The 18,056-nt window shown below is 40.4% G+C and overlaps 1 protein-coding gene across 16 annotated transcripts in view; it reads right to left on the bottom strand.

The window, feature by feature from the left end:
* CENPI (centromere protein I) overlaps positions 1-18,056 on the bottom strand; it is a 68,908-nt gene that overhangs the window by 11,366 nt on the left and 39,486 nt on the right. For all 16 annotated transcript variants that reach the window (XM_009235049.3, XM_009235050.3, XM_054544844.2 and 13 more), the window contains 5 exons: positions 11,579-11,673; positions 7,089-7,224; positions 6,012-6,136; positions 4,473-4,521; positions 4,123-4,341 (listed from right to left, as the gene is read on the bottom strand). In XM_009235049.3, the coding sequence (XP_009233324.1) occupies positions 4,123-4,341; positions 4,473-4,521; positions 6,012-6,136; positions 7,089-7,224; positions 11,579-11,673 (624 nt within the window). The remainder of the gene's footprint in view (positions 1-4,122; positions 4,342-4,472; positions 4,522-6,011; positions 6,137-7,088; positions 7,225-11,578; positions 11,674-18,056) is intronic.

Genomic DNA, 18,056 nt, shown 5'->3' with positions numbered 1-18,056 from the left:
CCAACATGGTGAAACCCCGTCTCTACTAAAAATACAAAAAAATTAGCCAGGCATGGTGGCACGTGCCTGTAATCCCAGCTATCAGGGGCTGAGGCAGGAGAATAGCTTGAACCCGGGAGGCGGAGGTTGCAGTGAGCCGAGATCGCGCCATTGCACTCCAGCCTAGACAACAGAGCGAGACTCCGTCTCAAAAAAAAGAAACTTCTAGAATAGGCAAATACATAGATATATAAAGTAGATTAGTGTTTGCTTAAGACTGGGAGGTGGGAGGCCCTGGGGAATGATAGCTAAGGGGTGTGATGTTTCTTTTGGGAATAATGAAAATGTTCTAAAATTGATGATGGTGATGGATGCACAGCTCTATGAATAAACTAAAAGCTATTGAACTGTATATTTGTTTTTTGTTGTTCTTGCTTTTTTTTTTTTTTTTTTTTTTTGAGAAGGAGTCTTGCTCTGTCATCTGGGCTGGAGTGCAGTGGTGCCATCTTGGCTCACTGCAACCTCTGCCTGCTGGGTTCAAGCGATTCTCCTGCCTCAGCCTCCTGAGTAGCTGGGACTACAGGCACGTGCCACCACGCCCGGCTAATTTTTTGTACTTTTAGTAGAGACGGGGTTTCGCCATGTTGGCCAGGCTGGTCTCAAACTCCTGACCTCAAGTGATCTGCCCGCCTTGGCCTCCCAAAGTGCTGCGATTACAGGCGTGAGCCACCCCGTGCCTGGCTTCATCATACTATTCTACCTTTGTTATGTTTGACATTTTCCATAACAAAAGGTAGATTTTTTTTTTAAAGTAACAAGGTGCTAATGCTACAGTAAGGAGTTACAAGGCCAAAATATAGAAGATGATAACCCAAAGAAGTAAGTCTAATACTCAAAATCACTTTTGGCCTGAGGGAATTTGCCAATCCAGGGGAATTTGCTACCAAAGTGAACTGTACTTCCACGGCCTCAAAGAACTAAGGTAATTAAATTCAGAGCACAGGGTTTTCCAAAATTGGGAACTCTTATAAATCATGCCCCACTTTAAACTTGGAAACCCAATGGGCTATACCTTCAAGATAAGACATAACCAGAAGTAAATTAGTCCTCTCACAAGCTTGCAGTCTGACCTCCTATAGTTCAGGGAATCTCAGACACAGAACTTAGATTAGGGTAGTCAGACAAAGAACACCACTGGGTACCAGTGAGAAGCAAAGAAAAGTCCTCTGTGCAGAAATATATCATTTCAGTGTTCAAATTATTTCTATAAAATAACATTCCAAGTATCCAGCACATGGTCAAAGATAACCAGGCGCACAAAGAAACTAAGCAGTATGAGGAAGAAGCACACACACACAAAAAAGCAGGCAACAGAAACAGACATTCAAAAATTTCAGACATTGGAATTATCAAATACAGATTATAAAACAATGCTTACTAAGTTTAAAGAAAGGAAACACTGGATGAAAAAACAAAAAGCAATAGAAATGGTTATCTCAAGGCAGAAGATGGTAAAAGATGGAAGAGGAAAGGACAGAAGTGAGATTTTCATAGTATAGAATTATGCAAATTTTTACATATTTCAAAATAAAATTAAATAAAAAAAAAAAAAGTAGCCAGGCACAGTGGCGCACACCTTTAATCCCAGCACTTTGGGAGACTGAGGCAGGCATCTTGCTTGAACTCAGGAGTTTGAGACCAGCCTGGACAACATGGCAAAACTCCATCCCTACAAATACAAAAAAACTAGCCAGGAGTGTTGGCGCACACCTGTAGTCCCAGCTACTTGGGAGGCAGAGATGGGAGGATCACTTGAGCCCCCAAGGTCAAAGCTGTAGTGAGCCAAGATTGCGACACTGCACTCCATCCTGGGGGACAGAGTGAGAATGACACCTTGTCTTAAAAAAAAAAAAAAATAAGGCAATCTGTAAAACATGAAAACAAACAGAAACAACAAATGTACCTAACTGCATGTAAAATACAGTATGTGCACCTTACATTTGTAGAAGGATTTAGTGCAGGGGGAAAAAGACCTGCAAACATTTAAAATTTCATCTAGTAGCCTCATATTAGTAGTAACATTAATATTATTAATTTGACGCAGGTTATTGTATATTGTATGATAAATCAAGTTATTATGAAGGTAAGAAAAGAGAAAAAGACAAGAAATATCAGAAAATCACTATAATGTCTCTGAAATTCTTCTATGTAGTTAAAAAATATAATTCTTATTCAAATATTCAAATCAATCAATATGGTTTCAGAGGCTTATGTATTATTTTCCTCAGCATCTAGTCCTTGACTACATTTCAAAACCTCATCTCCTATCATGTTATAGTCTAGCCCAGTGGCTCTCAACTCTGGTTGTATATCAGAACTATTTAAAAGGTGGGTCCTGAATGTCACCCTAGAGTTATTAAATCAGAGTCTCAGCATGGGAGCAGCCAAGGATGTACACTTTGAAAAAGCACCACTGGCCGGGTGCAGTGGCTCATGCCTATAATCTCAGCACTTTGGGAGGCCAAGGCAGGCAGATCACCTGAGGTCAGGAGTTCAAGACCACCCTGGCCAACATGGCGAAACCCTGTCTCTACTAAAAATATAAAAATTAGCCGGGCATGGTGGTGGGCACTTGTAATCCCAGCTATTCGGGAGGCTGAGACAGGAGAATTGCTTGATCTTTGGAGGCAGAGGTTGCAGTGAGCCAAGATCGCACCACTGCACTCTAGCCTGGGCGACAGAGCGAGACTCCATCTCAAAAAAAAAAAAAAAAGAAAAGAAATGGAAAAAAAAGAAAAAGCACCACTGACAATTCTGCTGCTCAGTCAGTGTAGAATCACTGCTCTAGCCCTACAATTCTACCTCATGTTCCTCAAACATGACAGGCTCTAACACAGAGTTCAGCCAACCACGGCCCAAAGCCCAAACTCCAGCCCAACACCTGGTTTTGTAAATAAATTTTTTACTGGAATACAACTATAGCCATTTGTTTATGCTTTGTCTACAGCTGCTTTCATGCTACAATGATAAAGTTGAATACTCTTGACACAGATCACGTGGCCTGTAAAATCTAAAATATTTACAATCTGGCCCTCTACAAGAAAAGTTTGCTGACTTCTGTTCTATCTTTGCTCTGCATCTTTGTACTTTTCCTCAAACTCTGCTCCTATCTTGACAAGCTCATGTTCGTGCTTCAAAATTCCAATCAGCATCATTTCTGCAAATCCTGAACTTAGCACCCCTTTATATTTTTTCATCATCCTCTGTACTTTCCCCTGTTACATCACTTATTGTTTTTTCTAAGATGTCTGTTTAATGACTGCCTCCCTGACTAGATGTTAAGCTCTCTGAGGACAACACTCAGAGTGTCTTATTCACTATAGTGCCTGGTTCATTGTATACGTATATTAAAATTTATTCAATGAATATCTCCCCCACCCTGCACACTTTTTTTTCATTTTGTTAGATTTCTCAATGTTCTCGTCTGTTAAGGGAATCCTGAGTCCAAATTCTTTCAGGGTATTTGTAACTCCACCCTGTTGTCTCATCCATGCATTTCAGATACTACCATTTGAGTTCTTCTCCATGTCACACACACATAATGTTGAAAGTGACAGGGCTAAGAATGAAGTCCTGAAAGGACACACACAAACATAAACCCTCCTCCACCTGCCTGCATATTGATATCAATCCATTAAATCAGCAGTCTTTGACTAAGACTCTAACTCTAATTGTATTATTAACTAGCCTACATTTTCTATCTTGTCTAGAAGGATTTTATGAGAGCTTCCACATCTATGAAGCCTTTCCTTACATGGCACCACCTCTACCCAGGCAGGACTGGACTAATCACTCCTCCATCTTTCTTACAACTGAATCTTTTCTCATTTTGCCACACTGTATTATAGTAATTTGTTTACAAGTCTGTCTCTGTTACAAGCTCAAGCTCTCTTAGAGGACAGAAACTTACTTAAATTAACTGGAATCCCTGAGCCTAGCACAATGCCCAAAATTTAGTTGTTACTTAAAAAAAATTACTAAACACATGTCTTACAATTCAGACACATTAAATTTATGGCATTTCCTATTTCTGCCACCACAGTATTACTATACAAAATCTAAAAATTCTTTAAATACCCTTACCTGTAGCAAAAAGGAAACAGCGTAACTCAAGAAAGAAGGATGATGGACTACATTTAAACTGTTTTTATATTCAGCCACTCCAGTTTTTTCTAGGATTTCAGGGTCAATATATATTCCTTTCCCAAAGGGTTTGGACGTCCACAGGCAACCAACCATTGATGTCAAATAGTGATTAAATTCTTGATAAGTCTTGCTGCTGAAATTGAACTCTGATTTTGTCTAATGGGAAAGAAATAAAAAATTGTCACTATCACCTATTCTCCCTTTCCTTCTTACTCCCATCAGGTCATACATATCTAGACTTAATTTTTAAACAACAGTGATTTAACACAGAGTTTTCTCATTCATACCTTTTGTACCAACTCATTTTTCTTTGCGGCAGTCAAATTTTTACGATACCTAACAGAAAAAACAAACAGAATGAAACATTTAACATGCCTTTGAATATAATGCTTTTGAAATGGTAAAATTAAAAAAAAAACATACATTTTAAATGTAAATATATGCAAATGTGCACATACACAAATATCCAGTTGTCTAGTTAAGGATTTTATCCTTTTGTGATACATTCTCCTCAAGTGAAAATAGAGGCTCAATAAGTTGTACACTTAAGATGTGTACTTGACTAAATAAAAAATAAGCAATGAAAAATGCTTTCAATGTTTCACTATTAAAAATGTAATAGAGTTCTCACTCATAAATGGGAGTTGAACAATGAGAACACATGGACACAGGGAGGAGAACATCACACACTGGGGCCTGTTGGGGGTCGGGGGGCAAGGGGAGGAAGAGCATTGAGACAAATACCTAATGCATGCAGGTCTTAAAACCTAGATGATGGGTTGATGCGTGCAGCAAACCACCATGGCACATGTATACCTATGTAACAAACCTGCACGTTCTGCACATGTATCCCAGAACTTAAAGTAAAATAATAAAAAAAAATTAATAGAGGCTCAAAAGCAGTCAGTCACTGATATAGAACATGTTTTCCTAATGTAAAAAAAAAAGGTGCAGCAGATAGGATAAAAGGGAAATTCTTGTCTGAGAACTATTAACAACTAATTAGTTTTTAAACATTTTAACCTTGACATAGTCCTACAAGTTATGCCAACAAGGTCTACACTAAGCTGAGCATGGTAGCTCACACCTGTAATCCCAGCACTTTGGGAGGCCGAGGTGGGTGGATCACCTGAGGTCAGGAGTTCGAGACTAGCCTGGCCAACATGGTGAAACCCCATCTCTACTAAAAATAAAAAAAATTAGCCAGGCGTGGTGGCAGGCGCCTGTAATCCCAGCTACTCGGGAGGCTGAGGGGGGAGAATCACTTGAACCCAGGAGGCAGAGGTTGCAGTGAGCTGAGATCATGTCACTGCACTCCAGGGTGATAAGAGCAAAACTCTGTCTCAAAAAAAAAAAGTCTATACTTATGGACTGAAGAAAGTAATTTCAGTCCACAAGTGAAAGAATTAGAGGAGACCAGAAATAATACTTACAGTTTCACATAATTGGCAATAGCTCTCCTTATCTCCCAGAAAATGTCATTTTTACCAGAGAAGCTACAAACACTTAAAGCAATTATCACCAAATGACTAATTTTTCCTGAAGACACAGCAATTAGAATGAACAATGCTTAGTGCAACAGTACCATTGCACAACAAGTGCTTAACTATGAATTTTTTTTATTCTGTAGCCACAGCAGTGGAGGATTTAAAAACAACACAGCTACCATGGCCCCATATCGGAATGTCATGTCCAAAAGCAAGCCACATTTCTTATTTCCAGAGGCCCTGGCAGAAGACGAGTAGGAATATTTATTGTATTATAGCTGAAAGAGGAAGAGAGAATTATAATACACTGTTTCATAAAATGGTAAAAAGGCTTTGTACCTGTGCATAATAAAACACAGCTGGTTCAGGATGCTGGCATCCAGGCTGAGGAGTGCAGAATAGAAGATCCCAGGAGGAAACAATACCACTAATGGAAGGTTATAATTTATATATATGTCACACACCTTGGAGGAAGAATGATAACATCAGTATACAGAGTATTCCCCAGAACTCCTCAACTAAGTTCACCCAAAGAATCATCAGTATAAGATAAGCAATAATATAACATTAGCTTTGGACATGCCTGACTCCTAAATAAACAAGTAACTACAAGCTGGCTTAAAATATACTTCACCAAACATCAACCACACTATAGAGGATTATTTCCAGAAGGCCATTACTCAAATCTTTCATTTTTTGGGGGGAAAGGTCTTAAAGTTAGGGGGACAGGGTAGATTAAGGAGGTATTTCTTTCTCCTTAAGTCCCATAATACTTACTTATCATATGAGTTAGCTGTCAACCTAGAAAACAAAGGAGCATGCTTCTAATGCATAACACAAGACAACTAGGTATTAGTAAAGAGAGGAAGCTGGGAAAAGTGAGACTATAATGGATACTTCATGGATAATATTAAATTGGTGCAAAAGTAATTGCGGTTTTTGCTATTGTTTTCAATGGCAAAAACTGCAATTACTTTTGCACCAACCTATGGTTCTGTCCAGGTCATATACTATAAAATAATAAAAGGGTACTAGGTAGCAAGAGAAGTAAGGCAGTTGAAAGGTAGAAATGGAGATCTGAAGAAACAACAAGATATTTTTGGTTTCTGCCAGGAGTTGGGAATGGGATGAACAAAAAATAATGCTAACAATAGACTTCTCTCTAGGGCCAGTATTAACACAGGTCAATGTAGTGGTACCTGGCCCTAAATAAAAGCAATTGTTTTTCCACTTTGTTTATGAAAGTCAGTTATTCTGGCGAGAAAATAATCATGAACTTCAAAATGTGAGGTTATTTTAATGATGCTAATAAGATCATAGCCCACCTTAATGGTTGTGCATGAAATTTAAATAATAAGCCAATAAAGTGGATAGCCTTCACATAAATCCAAATGGGGAAAATGTAATGTGTACTACCTTCTCATAGAAATCCAAAATAAAGTGCAGCAAGAAAGTACTGTTGCTCTCCAAGCGCATTGCAGTAGTGGATAGCCACCCTACATAGTGGATCAGTTTAGACACAGAGTTCATGGATCCACCCAAAGTTGTCTCTCTGCAATAAGAAACCATAACATTCAGATACAGAGTAGCAATAGTGTTCACAATTTCCAAGCTAAAGCTGAATAATATAAAGCAAAATGTTTTATAATAATATAAAGCAAAATGAAGATTTTAAAAACTATCAGTGCTCCAACGTATAATTCACTTTTTAAAAAATCACAGTGATTAACCATGAAACTACACTTAGCCCTCCAGGGAAGCATTAAGATGAATTCATAGAACATTCTAAGCAATCAGACTCTACTAGTAAATACCAGAGAAATAAAGTATTAAGCTCCAAGCAGATACGAAAATTCTCAAGTGAGATATATAAAAACCATTAAAAAATAGGTATTCCATTAAAAGTTAAGTGGGAAAAAAAGTTCACATAAAAGTGACATGAAAAATTCAGGGCCGGGCAGAGTGGCTCACACCTGTAATTCCAGCACTTAGGGAGGCGAAGGTGGGGGGCTCTCTTGAATCCAGGAGTTTGAGACCATCCTGGGCAACATGGCAAAAGCTCGTCTTTACAAAAAATACAAAAATTAAGTGTGGTGGTGGCACATGCCTATAGTTCCAGCTACTCAAGACGCTGAGGTGGGAGGATCACTTGAGCCTGTGAGGCAAAGGTTGCAGTGAGCGAGAGTGTACCACCGCACTCTAGCCTGAGTGACAGAGCAAGACTGTTTCAAAAAAAAAAAAAAATTCAGGCCAGGTGCAGTGGCTCACACCTGTAATCCCAGCACTTTGGGAGGCCAGGGCAGTCAGATCACTTGAGGTCAGGAGTCCGAGACCAGCCTGGCCAACATGGTGAAACCCTGTCTCTACTAAAAATACAAAAATTAGCCGGGTATGATGGTGGGTGCATATAATCTCAGCTGCTTGGGAAGCTGGGGCAGGAGAGTCGCTTCGGGAGGTGGAGGTTGCAGTGAGCCAAGATCATGCCACTGCACTCCAGCCTGAGCAACAGAGCAAGACCCTGTCTCAAAAAAAAAAAGAAAATATTCAGGATAAAATGTGAAAATGGACAAAATGATACAGTAAACTAGAAAAAATGAGAACTAATTTATCCCAACCAAATCAAAAGTGATTTAAAGGAATAAACATTAAAATGACTTCGGGAATCATTTCCTATACTGTTAGTAACATTGCAACACAGATCGAAGGAAACCTATAGTACACAAATCAAAACTCAGTTTTGCCTGAATTCCTGAGCTAAAATGCTATTAAACATATTTTCTCTTGAATTTGGCGGGGGGCAGTGGCTCACGTCTGTAATCCCAGCACTTTGGGAGGCTGAGGCAGGCGGATCACTTGAGGTCGAGAGTTAAAGACCAGCCTGGCCAACATGGCGAAACCCCATCTCTACTAAAAATACAAAAATTAGCCAGGTGTGGTGGTGCATGCCTGTAATCCGTTACTTGGGAGGCTGAGGCAGGAGAATCCCTTGAACCCAGGAGGTGGAGGTTGCAGTGAGCCAAGATCGTGCTATTGCACTCCAGCCTGGCCTGGGCGACAGAGTGAGACTCCATCTCAAAATATATATATATATATTTTTTCACTTGAATTCAATTCAACCCTAAAAGGGAATTAGCAAAATTTTTGGCATCTTTTATTCTTCTAGCAAAAAACAGATCTGGCTATTTTATATTCTCCCTGGATCAATGAATGGAGTCTCTTACAGCACATATGGATATTAGTTCAGTCCATCCATCTACTCACCCCTGTCCTTCAATCCAATGTTAAATGGATTAGGAAAAGACTTACAAATTTGAATTCATAGCTTTGCCCTCCTATCTAGGTAGTCAACAATGGTTATGCATAAGGAAAAGAACATGAATAATCTTAGAGTTTCAGAGATGATGATGACTCTACTACTGCCCACCACCATGATAGTTCAGTGCCAAGGCAATCAAGGAAGGATCAGGAGACCATTCAAATAGGCGAGCATCTACACATAGCCAGCTGGCTATTTGCAAAACTATATCTTTTTTTTTTTTTTTGAGATGGAGTCTCACTCTGTCGCCCAGGCTGGAGTGCAGTGGCGCAATCTCAGCTCACTGCAATCTCCTTCTCCCAGATTCAAGCAATTCTCGTGCCTCAGCCTCCTGAGTAGCTGGGATTACAGGTGTGCACCACCACACCCAGCTAACTTTTGTATTTTTACTAGAGACAAGGTTTCACCATGTTGGCCAGGCTGGTCTGGAACTCCTGACCTCAAGTGATCCACTGGCCTCGGCCTCTCAAAGTGCTGGGATTACAGGCATAACTGTATCCTAACTATGATTTTTGGTAGCACTTGGCAACTGTGTCTGAAATAATTTGAAACAATGACAATTGCTCAGAACAGCCTCTTTTGAAGTGTTTCTCCACAAGACACTATCGGCATTTTGGATGAAACAATTCACTGTTCAGGACTGCCTCCTACTTCCCACCTACTGAAGCACATTGAGCATCCCCATCTCCCACATACTAAATGATGGTTGCAACCTCTTCCCAGTCACCGTGACAACCAGAAATGGCCCCCTTCGAGAACCACTGTTGAGAAGTTTTCTACCCTTCTCTTTTTATGATATATAACTACAATTTACTCCCTTTTTGACAGTGATATGGCATATGGTCACATGATAAAAATAGGGCATTATACCTATACTTACTTAATAAAAAGAATTATTGAAAACTTGAGCTATACTATACAATGCCAAATATTGATATGGCAAGCAAAATTATCCACATGTATCACCATTTATATAAGAATTTTAGAAAACAGAATTCCTTTTTAAATTGTCTGCCTTAACTTATGACACTAATAAAAGAGGAATCCTAAGATTTTTGAAAAGATAATACAGAAATTGTAAGGCAGCTATTTCAGGGGTACCAGAGACTTACACTGCAAGTTGGCCAAAGATTATAGATGCAAACATACTATTTTGTTAAATCTCTTGCTGATCCAGGGAATAGAGAATGAACAAATATGGGTCCAGGCTCAGCAGCCCACAGAAGGGAATGCAGGTTAGGGAGAACCACAAGTAAAAGAGAGGAATTTCGGACTGGATGTGGTGGCTTACGCCTGTGATCCCAATATTTTGGAAGGCCAAGGCAGGAGGATAGCTTGAGCCTAGAAGTTCAAGACCAACCTGGACAACACAGTGAGACCTTGTCTCTACAAAAAATAAAATTAGCCAAGCATGGTGGTGCATGCTTGTGGTCAGAGCTACTCAGGGGCTGAGGTGGGAGGATTGCTTGAGCCTGGGAGGTCGAGGCTGCAGTGAGCAAAGACTGCGTCACTGTACTCCTGGGAGACAGAGCAAGACCCTGTCTCAACAAAAAAGGTGGTGGGGGGGCAGGTGGAGGTAATTTCAAACGTACTGTTCTTAATGTAATTTAGGTAGAAGAGATTAAATGTTTAAGTGGAATTTCTTTATAATAGTGGTTCTTGGCCAGGCGCAGTGGCTCACACCTGTAATCCCAGCACTTTGGAAAACTGAGGCGGGCAGATTACGAGGTCAAGAGATCGAGACCATCCTGGCCAGCATGGCGGAACCCCATCTCTACTAAATAAACCCCATCTCTACTTAGCTGGATATGGTGGCACATGCCTGTAATCCCAGCTACTTGGGAGGCTGAGGCAGAAGAATCATTTGAAGCTGGGAGGTGGAGGTTGAGGTGAGCCGATATTGCGCTACTGCACTCCAGCCTGGGTGACAGAATAAGACTCTGTCTCAAAAAAAAAAAAAAAAAAAAAAAAATATATATATATATATATATATATATATATATATATGTAGGAGAAGGCAAAGATTTTAGGTAGAAAGAGTCAAAACAACCTGATTATGCAGTTCCTTGAAATTTAGTCTTTTACTTTTACTTTGAAGGTAAAGCACACATTTAACAAAAATTTAGGGCTCTTATTTTAAACTCCAAAGTTAAGATAAATTAACACATATAACCAAAATACAGCACAGAAACAGAAAAACAAAGTTGTACGCAAAATTACGTTAGAGATTTTTCTAGCCATCATGAAAATTGGCTTTAAATATAAGAATATATTTTATAAAATGAGTTAAACTGAATGGAAGTCAAAGTTGCAAATTCTAATCTCATCTCTCTAGTGTTTTGTTATATTAACTCTTGAAAGAAGTCATTTAGCAGATAAGGGTTGCTTTCTGATTTAACAATAGGAACTTAGAGAATTAGCCTTCCTTTCAGGATTGTGGGGGAAGAAGAGTGAAAAGTCACAAAAAAGTCTTCCAAAAAAGTACTACTAAGCATTTACATGAAAAAATTAGGTTTTATGCCACACTATTAAACATATGCAAACATTTGTATACAGATCGTCTCTTGTGGAAGACTGTTAGATAACTCACAGAGGACTGTTTGTAACAGGTTTCATGTGAATGTCCATAGAAAGCCACAACAGCCAATTCTGCAACAGCTCTTTCAGACTCTGAAGAACACTACACTGAGGGGGACAAAATGAAAAAAGATTCATGAAATCATTCAGACATAACAGTGTTCAGAACTAACAGAGGCTTAGAGATGAAAAGGACCATGGAGATGACCACATCCAATTTTGAACCTAACAGCTGCTTCTACAACATGATTAGTCTCCAGAAGACAGACGAATGCCAAGTACAAGTTTATTTTGCCATTTTCTCTACAAGAAACATACTTCAACAGGACTGCCTAACTTATTAGCCTAGAACAGACTTTTCTCTAAATTACATCAATTTATAACAACTACTACATCATCAAATAAAAACAGCATCTTTATCATCTCCCCTCAGAGAACTTTTGAAGTTGCTACAGATATGAATTCCTCTCCCTTTCTACCTTGTAGTCTACAATTACAATTTGCCACCTTTTTGATGGTCATAAAAATTTATCTTATCTTCTGTGACTTTGAAAAAAAAAGCAATTCTAGTCTTTCTTTTCTCAGGCCTTGCCTTGATTTCCCAAGCCTCAATCACATACAAAAACATACAATGATGGGCCGGGCGCGGTGGCTCACGCCTGTAATCCCAGCACTTTGGGAGGCTGAGGCAGGCGGATCAGAAAGTCAGAAAATCGAGACCATCCTGGCTAACATGGTGAAACCCCGTCTCTACTAAAAATACAAAAAAAATTAGCCAGGCGTGGTGGCGGGCGCCTGTAGTCCCAGCTACTTGGGAGGCTGAGGCAGGAGAATGATGTGAACCCAGGAGAAGGAGCTTGCAGTGAGCCAAGATCGTGCCACTGCACTCCAGCCTGGGTGACAGAGTGAGACTGTGTCTCAAAAAAAACATACAATGATGACATAAATTCATACGGGGCATTTATGATGATAAACCGTAATATCTATAAATTTGAAAGCGATCCATATCATCCCAAAATCTAATACAGCAAACCTTTCTTAAAAATTCTTACTACATAATGGTCTACTAATTATTTGAGTGTTTCCAGTAATAAAGTGCTCACTGCTACTTCAGAGAACAGTTCAATTAATGTACTTTTTGACAACTCACATTCAGGTTAGAAGTATGTTCTAGTTGAAAGCAACTCTGGAATCATCTAAGACAATAGTCTACTTTGGTGTCAACCAAGGAATTTTATCATTTGAAGATATTCAACATTACAATGTTATATTATCATTTTTTTAATATTTTATTTTTAATTTTTGTGGGTACACAGTAAGTATATACAATGTTATATTTAGAAAACAAAAATCTTGGCCGGGCGTGGTGGTTCACGCCTGTAAACCCAGCACTTTGGGAGGCCGAGAAGGGCAGATTACCTGAGGTCAGGAGTTCGAGATCAGCCTGGCCAGCATGGTGAAACCCCATCTCTACTAAAAATACAAAAATTAGCCAGGCATGGTGGCACGTGCCTGTAATCCCAGCGACTCGGGAGGCTGAGAAGCAGGAGAATTGCTTGAGCCTGGGAGGCGGAATTTGCAGTGAGCCAAGATCATGCCACTGCACTACAGCCTGGCCGACAGAACGAGACACTGTCTCAAAAAAAAAAAAAAATAGGCCGGGTGCGGTGGCTCACGTCTGTAATCCCAGCACTTTTGGAGGCCGAGGTGGGTGGATCACCTGAGGTCAGGAGTTCAAAACAAGCCTGGCCAACATGGTGAAACCCCGCCTCTACTAAAACTAAAAAAAAAAAAAAAAAAAAAATAGAAAACAAAAATCTTGGCCGTGCACAGTGGCTCACGCCTGTAATCCTAGCACTTTGGGAGGCTGAGGTGGGCAGATCCCTTGAGTCCAGGAGTTCGAGACCAGCCTGGGCAACATGGCAAAACCCTGTCTCTACTAAAAATGTAAAAATTAGCCAAGCATGGTGGCACGTGCCTGTAGTCCCAGCTACTCAGGAGGCTGAGCCGGGAGAATCACTTCAGCTCAGGAAGCAGAGGTTGCAGTGAGCCAAGATCGCACCACTGCACACCAGCCTGAGCTACAGAATGAGATCCAATCTCAGGAAAAAAAAAATCTTGGCTGGGCGTGGTGGCTCACACCTGTAATCCCAGCACTTTGTGAGGCTGAGGCAGGCGAATCACAAGGTCAGAAGATCAAGACTATCCTGGCCAACATGCAGAAACCCCATCTCTACTAAAAATACAAAAATTAGCTGGGCATGTCTGTAATCCCAGCTACTCAGGAGGCTGAGGCAGGAGAATCGCTTGAACCAGGGAGTCACAGGTTGCAGTGAGCCGAGATCACACCACTGCACTCTATCCTGGCGACAGAGTGAAACTCCGTATCAAAAAAAAAAAAAAAAAATCTTTAATTCCCCACCTACCCTACCCCTGTCACCACATTAAAGAAAGGTATGAGGGGCCAGTTGCAGTGGCCCACACTTGTAATCCCAGAACTTCGGGAGGCCGAGGCGGGCGGATCACTTGAAGCCAGGAGTTCGAGACCAGCCTGGCCAACATGGTGAAATGCCATCTCTACTAAAAATACAAAAAGTAGCCAGGCATGGTGGCGGGCACCTGTAATCTCAGCTACTCGGGAGGCTGAGGCAGGAGAATCACTTGAACACAGGAGGCAGAGGTTGCAGTGAGCGGAGATCCTGCCATTGCACTCCAGCCTGGGCAACAGGAGCAAAACTCTATCTTTAAAAAAAAATAAAAAAAAAGGTATGAGGTTTTTATGTTCATGACGATAAGGGGACACAGGTTTTGTCTTTTTATTTTTTTGAGACAGGATTTCACTCCATCACCCAAACTGGAGTGCAGTGGCGTGATCTCAGCTCACTGCAACCTCTGCCTCCCAGGCTCAAGCGATTCTCTGGCCTCATCCTCTTTAGTAGCTGGGATTACAGGTGCGCGCTACTGCTACCCGGCTAATTTTTGTATTTTTAGTAGAGACGGAGTTTCACCATGTTGGCCAGGCTGGTCTCGAACGCCTGACCTCAAATGATCCACCCGCCTCGGTCTCCCAAAGTACTGGGATTACAGGCATAAGCCACCGCCCTACGGCCGGTTTTCTCTTTTTAAAAACAAAGTTGAGCCGGGCACGGTGGCTCACGCCTGTAATCCCAGCACTTTGGAAGGCCAAGGCGGTCTCATAATGATGTCAGGAGATTGAGACCATCCTGGCTAACATGGCGAAACCCTGTCTCTACTAAAAATACCAAAAAAATTAGCTGGGTGTGGTGGCACGCGCCTGTACTCCCAGCTACTTGGGAGGCTGAGACAGGAGAATTGCTTCAACCCGGGAGGCGGAGGTTGCAATGAGCCGAGATCGCGCCACTGCACTCCAGCCTGGCAACACAGCAAGACTCCGTCTAAAAAAAATAGAAAAAACACAAACAAACAAGGTTGAGAAACACAGCTCTACCCTACATGTGAACCTTTTCTACATAAATATCCTGAATAGACAGCCATTAAACCTCTGCCTGACCTACTCCACTGTCAAGAAATATATCACCTCTGAAAGTCCTTTATTCCGTCATGAGTCTGCTCTACCTGTTACGAGATACTGCCCTATATCTACCTCTGTTTCTTGAAGCCATACAGAGATCTCCTTTCATGTGACAATCCTTCAAATATTGGAAGGGAACCAGAAAATCTTAGCCTTTTTTCCTCCAGGCAAAATATCCCTAGTTCATTTACTATCTCAAGTTGGAAAGCTTCAAGTCATCTTAGCCTTTTTTCCTCCAGGCAAAATATCCCTAGTTCATTTACTATCTCAAGTTGGAAAGCTTCAAGTCATCTTGCATCCTTTACACTTTATCTTCAGTCACCATATTCTATCAATGTTTTTTCCTTCAAAATGTCTTACTTATTCATTTCCTTCCCAATTCCACTATAACTGTGAAGACCAGGCCTTCATACCTTTGAGGTCATTTTATCCTCCTAGCTAGTCTCCCTTATTCTAGTATCATCTCCCAAACCCCAATTCTTTTCCCATGGCTGTTAGACTCTTGTTATTTAAGCACTCCATCCACTGCATCCTCCTTCTTTCCAAGAACTTGCAGTGTACATCCCATTAGCTAAGGAACAGCACCTTACTTTTCACCCAGTAATCTCACTCCTATAAATGTATGCCAAGGGAAGAGTTTAAGAAAAAAATCTATATCATGAAGATGCTCGAGGCTGTTATCTATTCCGACAAAAGAAACAAATTAGAAATAAATAATAGAGGCCAGGTATAGTGGCTCACGCCTGTAATCCCAACATTTTGGGAGGCTGAGGTGAAAGGATCATTTGAAGCCAGAAATTCGAGACCAGCCTGGGCAACATAGTGAGACCTTGTCTCTACAAAAACTTTAAAAATTAGCCAGGTTTGGTGGCACATGCCTGTAGTTTCAGCTACTTGGGAGGCTGAGGTGGGAGAATCCCTTGAGCCCAGGAGTTCAAGGTTACAGTGAGCTATGACCATGCCACTGCACTCCAGCCTGGGCAAGAGAACAAGATCCTGTCTCTAAAAAAAGAGAGAGAAATAATAATAAATTATTAAATAAATTATGGTACTAAGGACTACAGTGCCACTATTAACAACATTATGTCGACTATGTGGAAACATGAAAATTATTATGCAATGTTAATTATGTATTCTGATTTTTTATGTCCACTATGTTTGCAACTCTATGGAAAATGATAAATCAGTAAGGACAGATATTGAAAAATTAACACTCTTAAAACAAATATAACAACATTAGTGTGGATTTGTGGGGCCTTTCCCATGCAAAATTCTTCAGTGAAAATAAGTTGCTTGCTGATAGGCATAACTGACCAGGCCCAAACAAAACGCACTAAAAATGTGAAAATATTTTAATAGACTTTAAAAATACTATTCATTTATTAGACTAAGCTGGGTAATCAAGCTATACAATAACAAGGCAATAACTAGTTACTACAGGCCTCGGAAACTAATGTTTAGCTAATTCTACCATATTTCACATTCCTGTTACCCTTAGTCACCTCCCAATATGTAAGCCCCTTTAGTCACTTATTATTCCTTGTCTCTATGCTTCTTGTCCTCTTTCATTGATCCTATCCTTTCCAAATCTCTCAACTGCAGTATCCAGAACCTCTGTTCTGTGGTAACCTAAACATACACCTTCATATTCTACAAAGTATGCTTTCTCTATCTTCTTACCTTAATCATATCCTAGCTCTCCTTCACCACCAAACCAGGACACTGTTTCCTCTGAATACATTTCCATATCTATCCCACCTTAACAACTAGAAGGAAGCAGTGCCCTATACTAAGCTTCCCACTGCTAATGTGGAACAGAATATAAGCCCCTTCTTTGAGAAGGTAAATATAAAATCAGAAATAAATCCTACTTTAAGAAGGAAATCAGATTTAATTTAAAGGATAATATACAGGCCGGGCACAGTGGCTCATGCCTATAATCCCAGCACTCTGGTAGGCCAAGGCAGGTGGATGGATCACCTGAGGTCAGGAGTTTGTGACCAGCCTGGCCAACGTGGTGAAACCCCATCTCTACTAAAAAATACAAAACATTAGCCGAGTGTGGTGGTGGGCGCCTGTAATCCCAGCTACTGGGGAGGCTGAGGCAAGAGAATCGCTTGAACCCACTAGGCGGAGGTTGCAGTAAGCCAAGATCACGCCACTGCACTCCAGCCTGGGCAACAGAGCAAGACTCCACCAAGAAAAAAAAACCATAATATACAAAAATCAAATGGATCTTCTATTTAATCAAGTGCCATGGAAAAAAAAATTGCCTTAAGATTGTTTACAAATAATTTGTGAGCTACAGAAAGAACCTCATTAGACAAACTACTGCTAAAAGCTGAATTTGTTAGGCTAAATATTTGATTGCATTTTGCTACAGTCAGTTTTTCTCATGAGTCTGACTATCCCTTGCTTTTCTGAACACAACACAAAAGGTATCTTCAACCCTATTTCGAAACCATTATTCCTCCTTCCTTGTGTAAAAAACCCTTTCTCCTTTGTTCATACTATCCAGCTACACTACCCTCTATTTTTTTATCTTCTCATATCTCTGCTATCACTTGGAATCTTATCCAGATTCACTGAGGACCTTAGAACTCTGCATCATGTCCTGTCATCAATACCTCAGTTACACCAGTGTCCATGCAAATGATCCCAACATTTCAGCTTCACAGTTCCTTGACTTTGAATCAAATAACCTTCACCTTCACTCCACCTTAGTTACCCACTCCCATAGCCACACACTAGATTCTGTCATAACCTGAACTGAACCACACCAAAATCTATTATTTTTTTCTTTGTTATAACTTCCTATTCCAGCTTTCTCACAGACTTAACTCCAACTATAGCTACTCATTTTTCAACATCAGAGATATTCAATCCCTTAATTCCTTTTTTAAATTAAAAAAAAATTTTTTTTTTGAGATGGAATCTT

Source organism: Pongo abelii, chromosome X (assembly GCF_028885655.2).
Source record: "Pongo abelii isolate AG06213 chromosome X, NHGRI_mPonAbe1-v2.0_pri, whole genome shotgun sequence".
NCBI lineage: Eukaryota > Metazoa > Chordata > Mammalia > Primates > Hominidae > Pongo > Pongo abelii.
The sequence above is the reverse complement of the archived record's forward strand: the minus strand, read 5'-3'. Positions and strand labels throughout refer to the sequence as shown.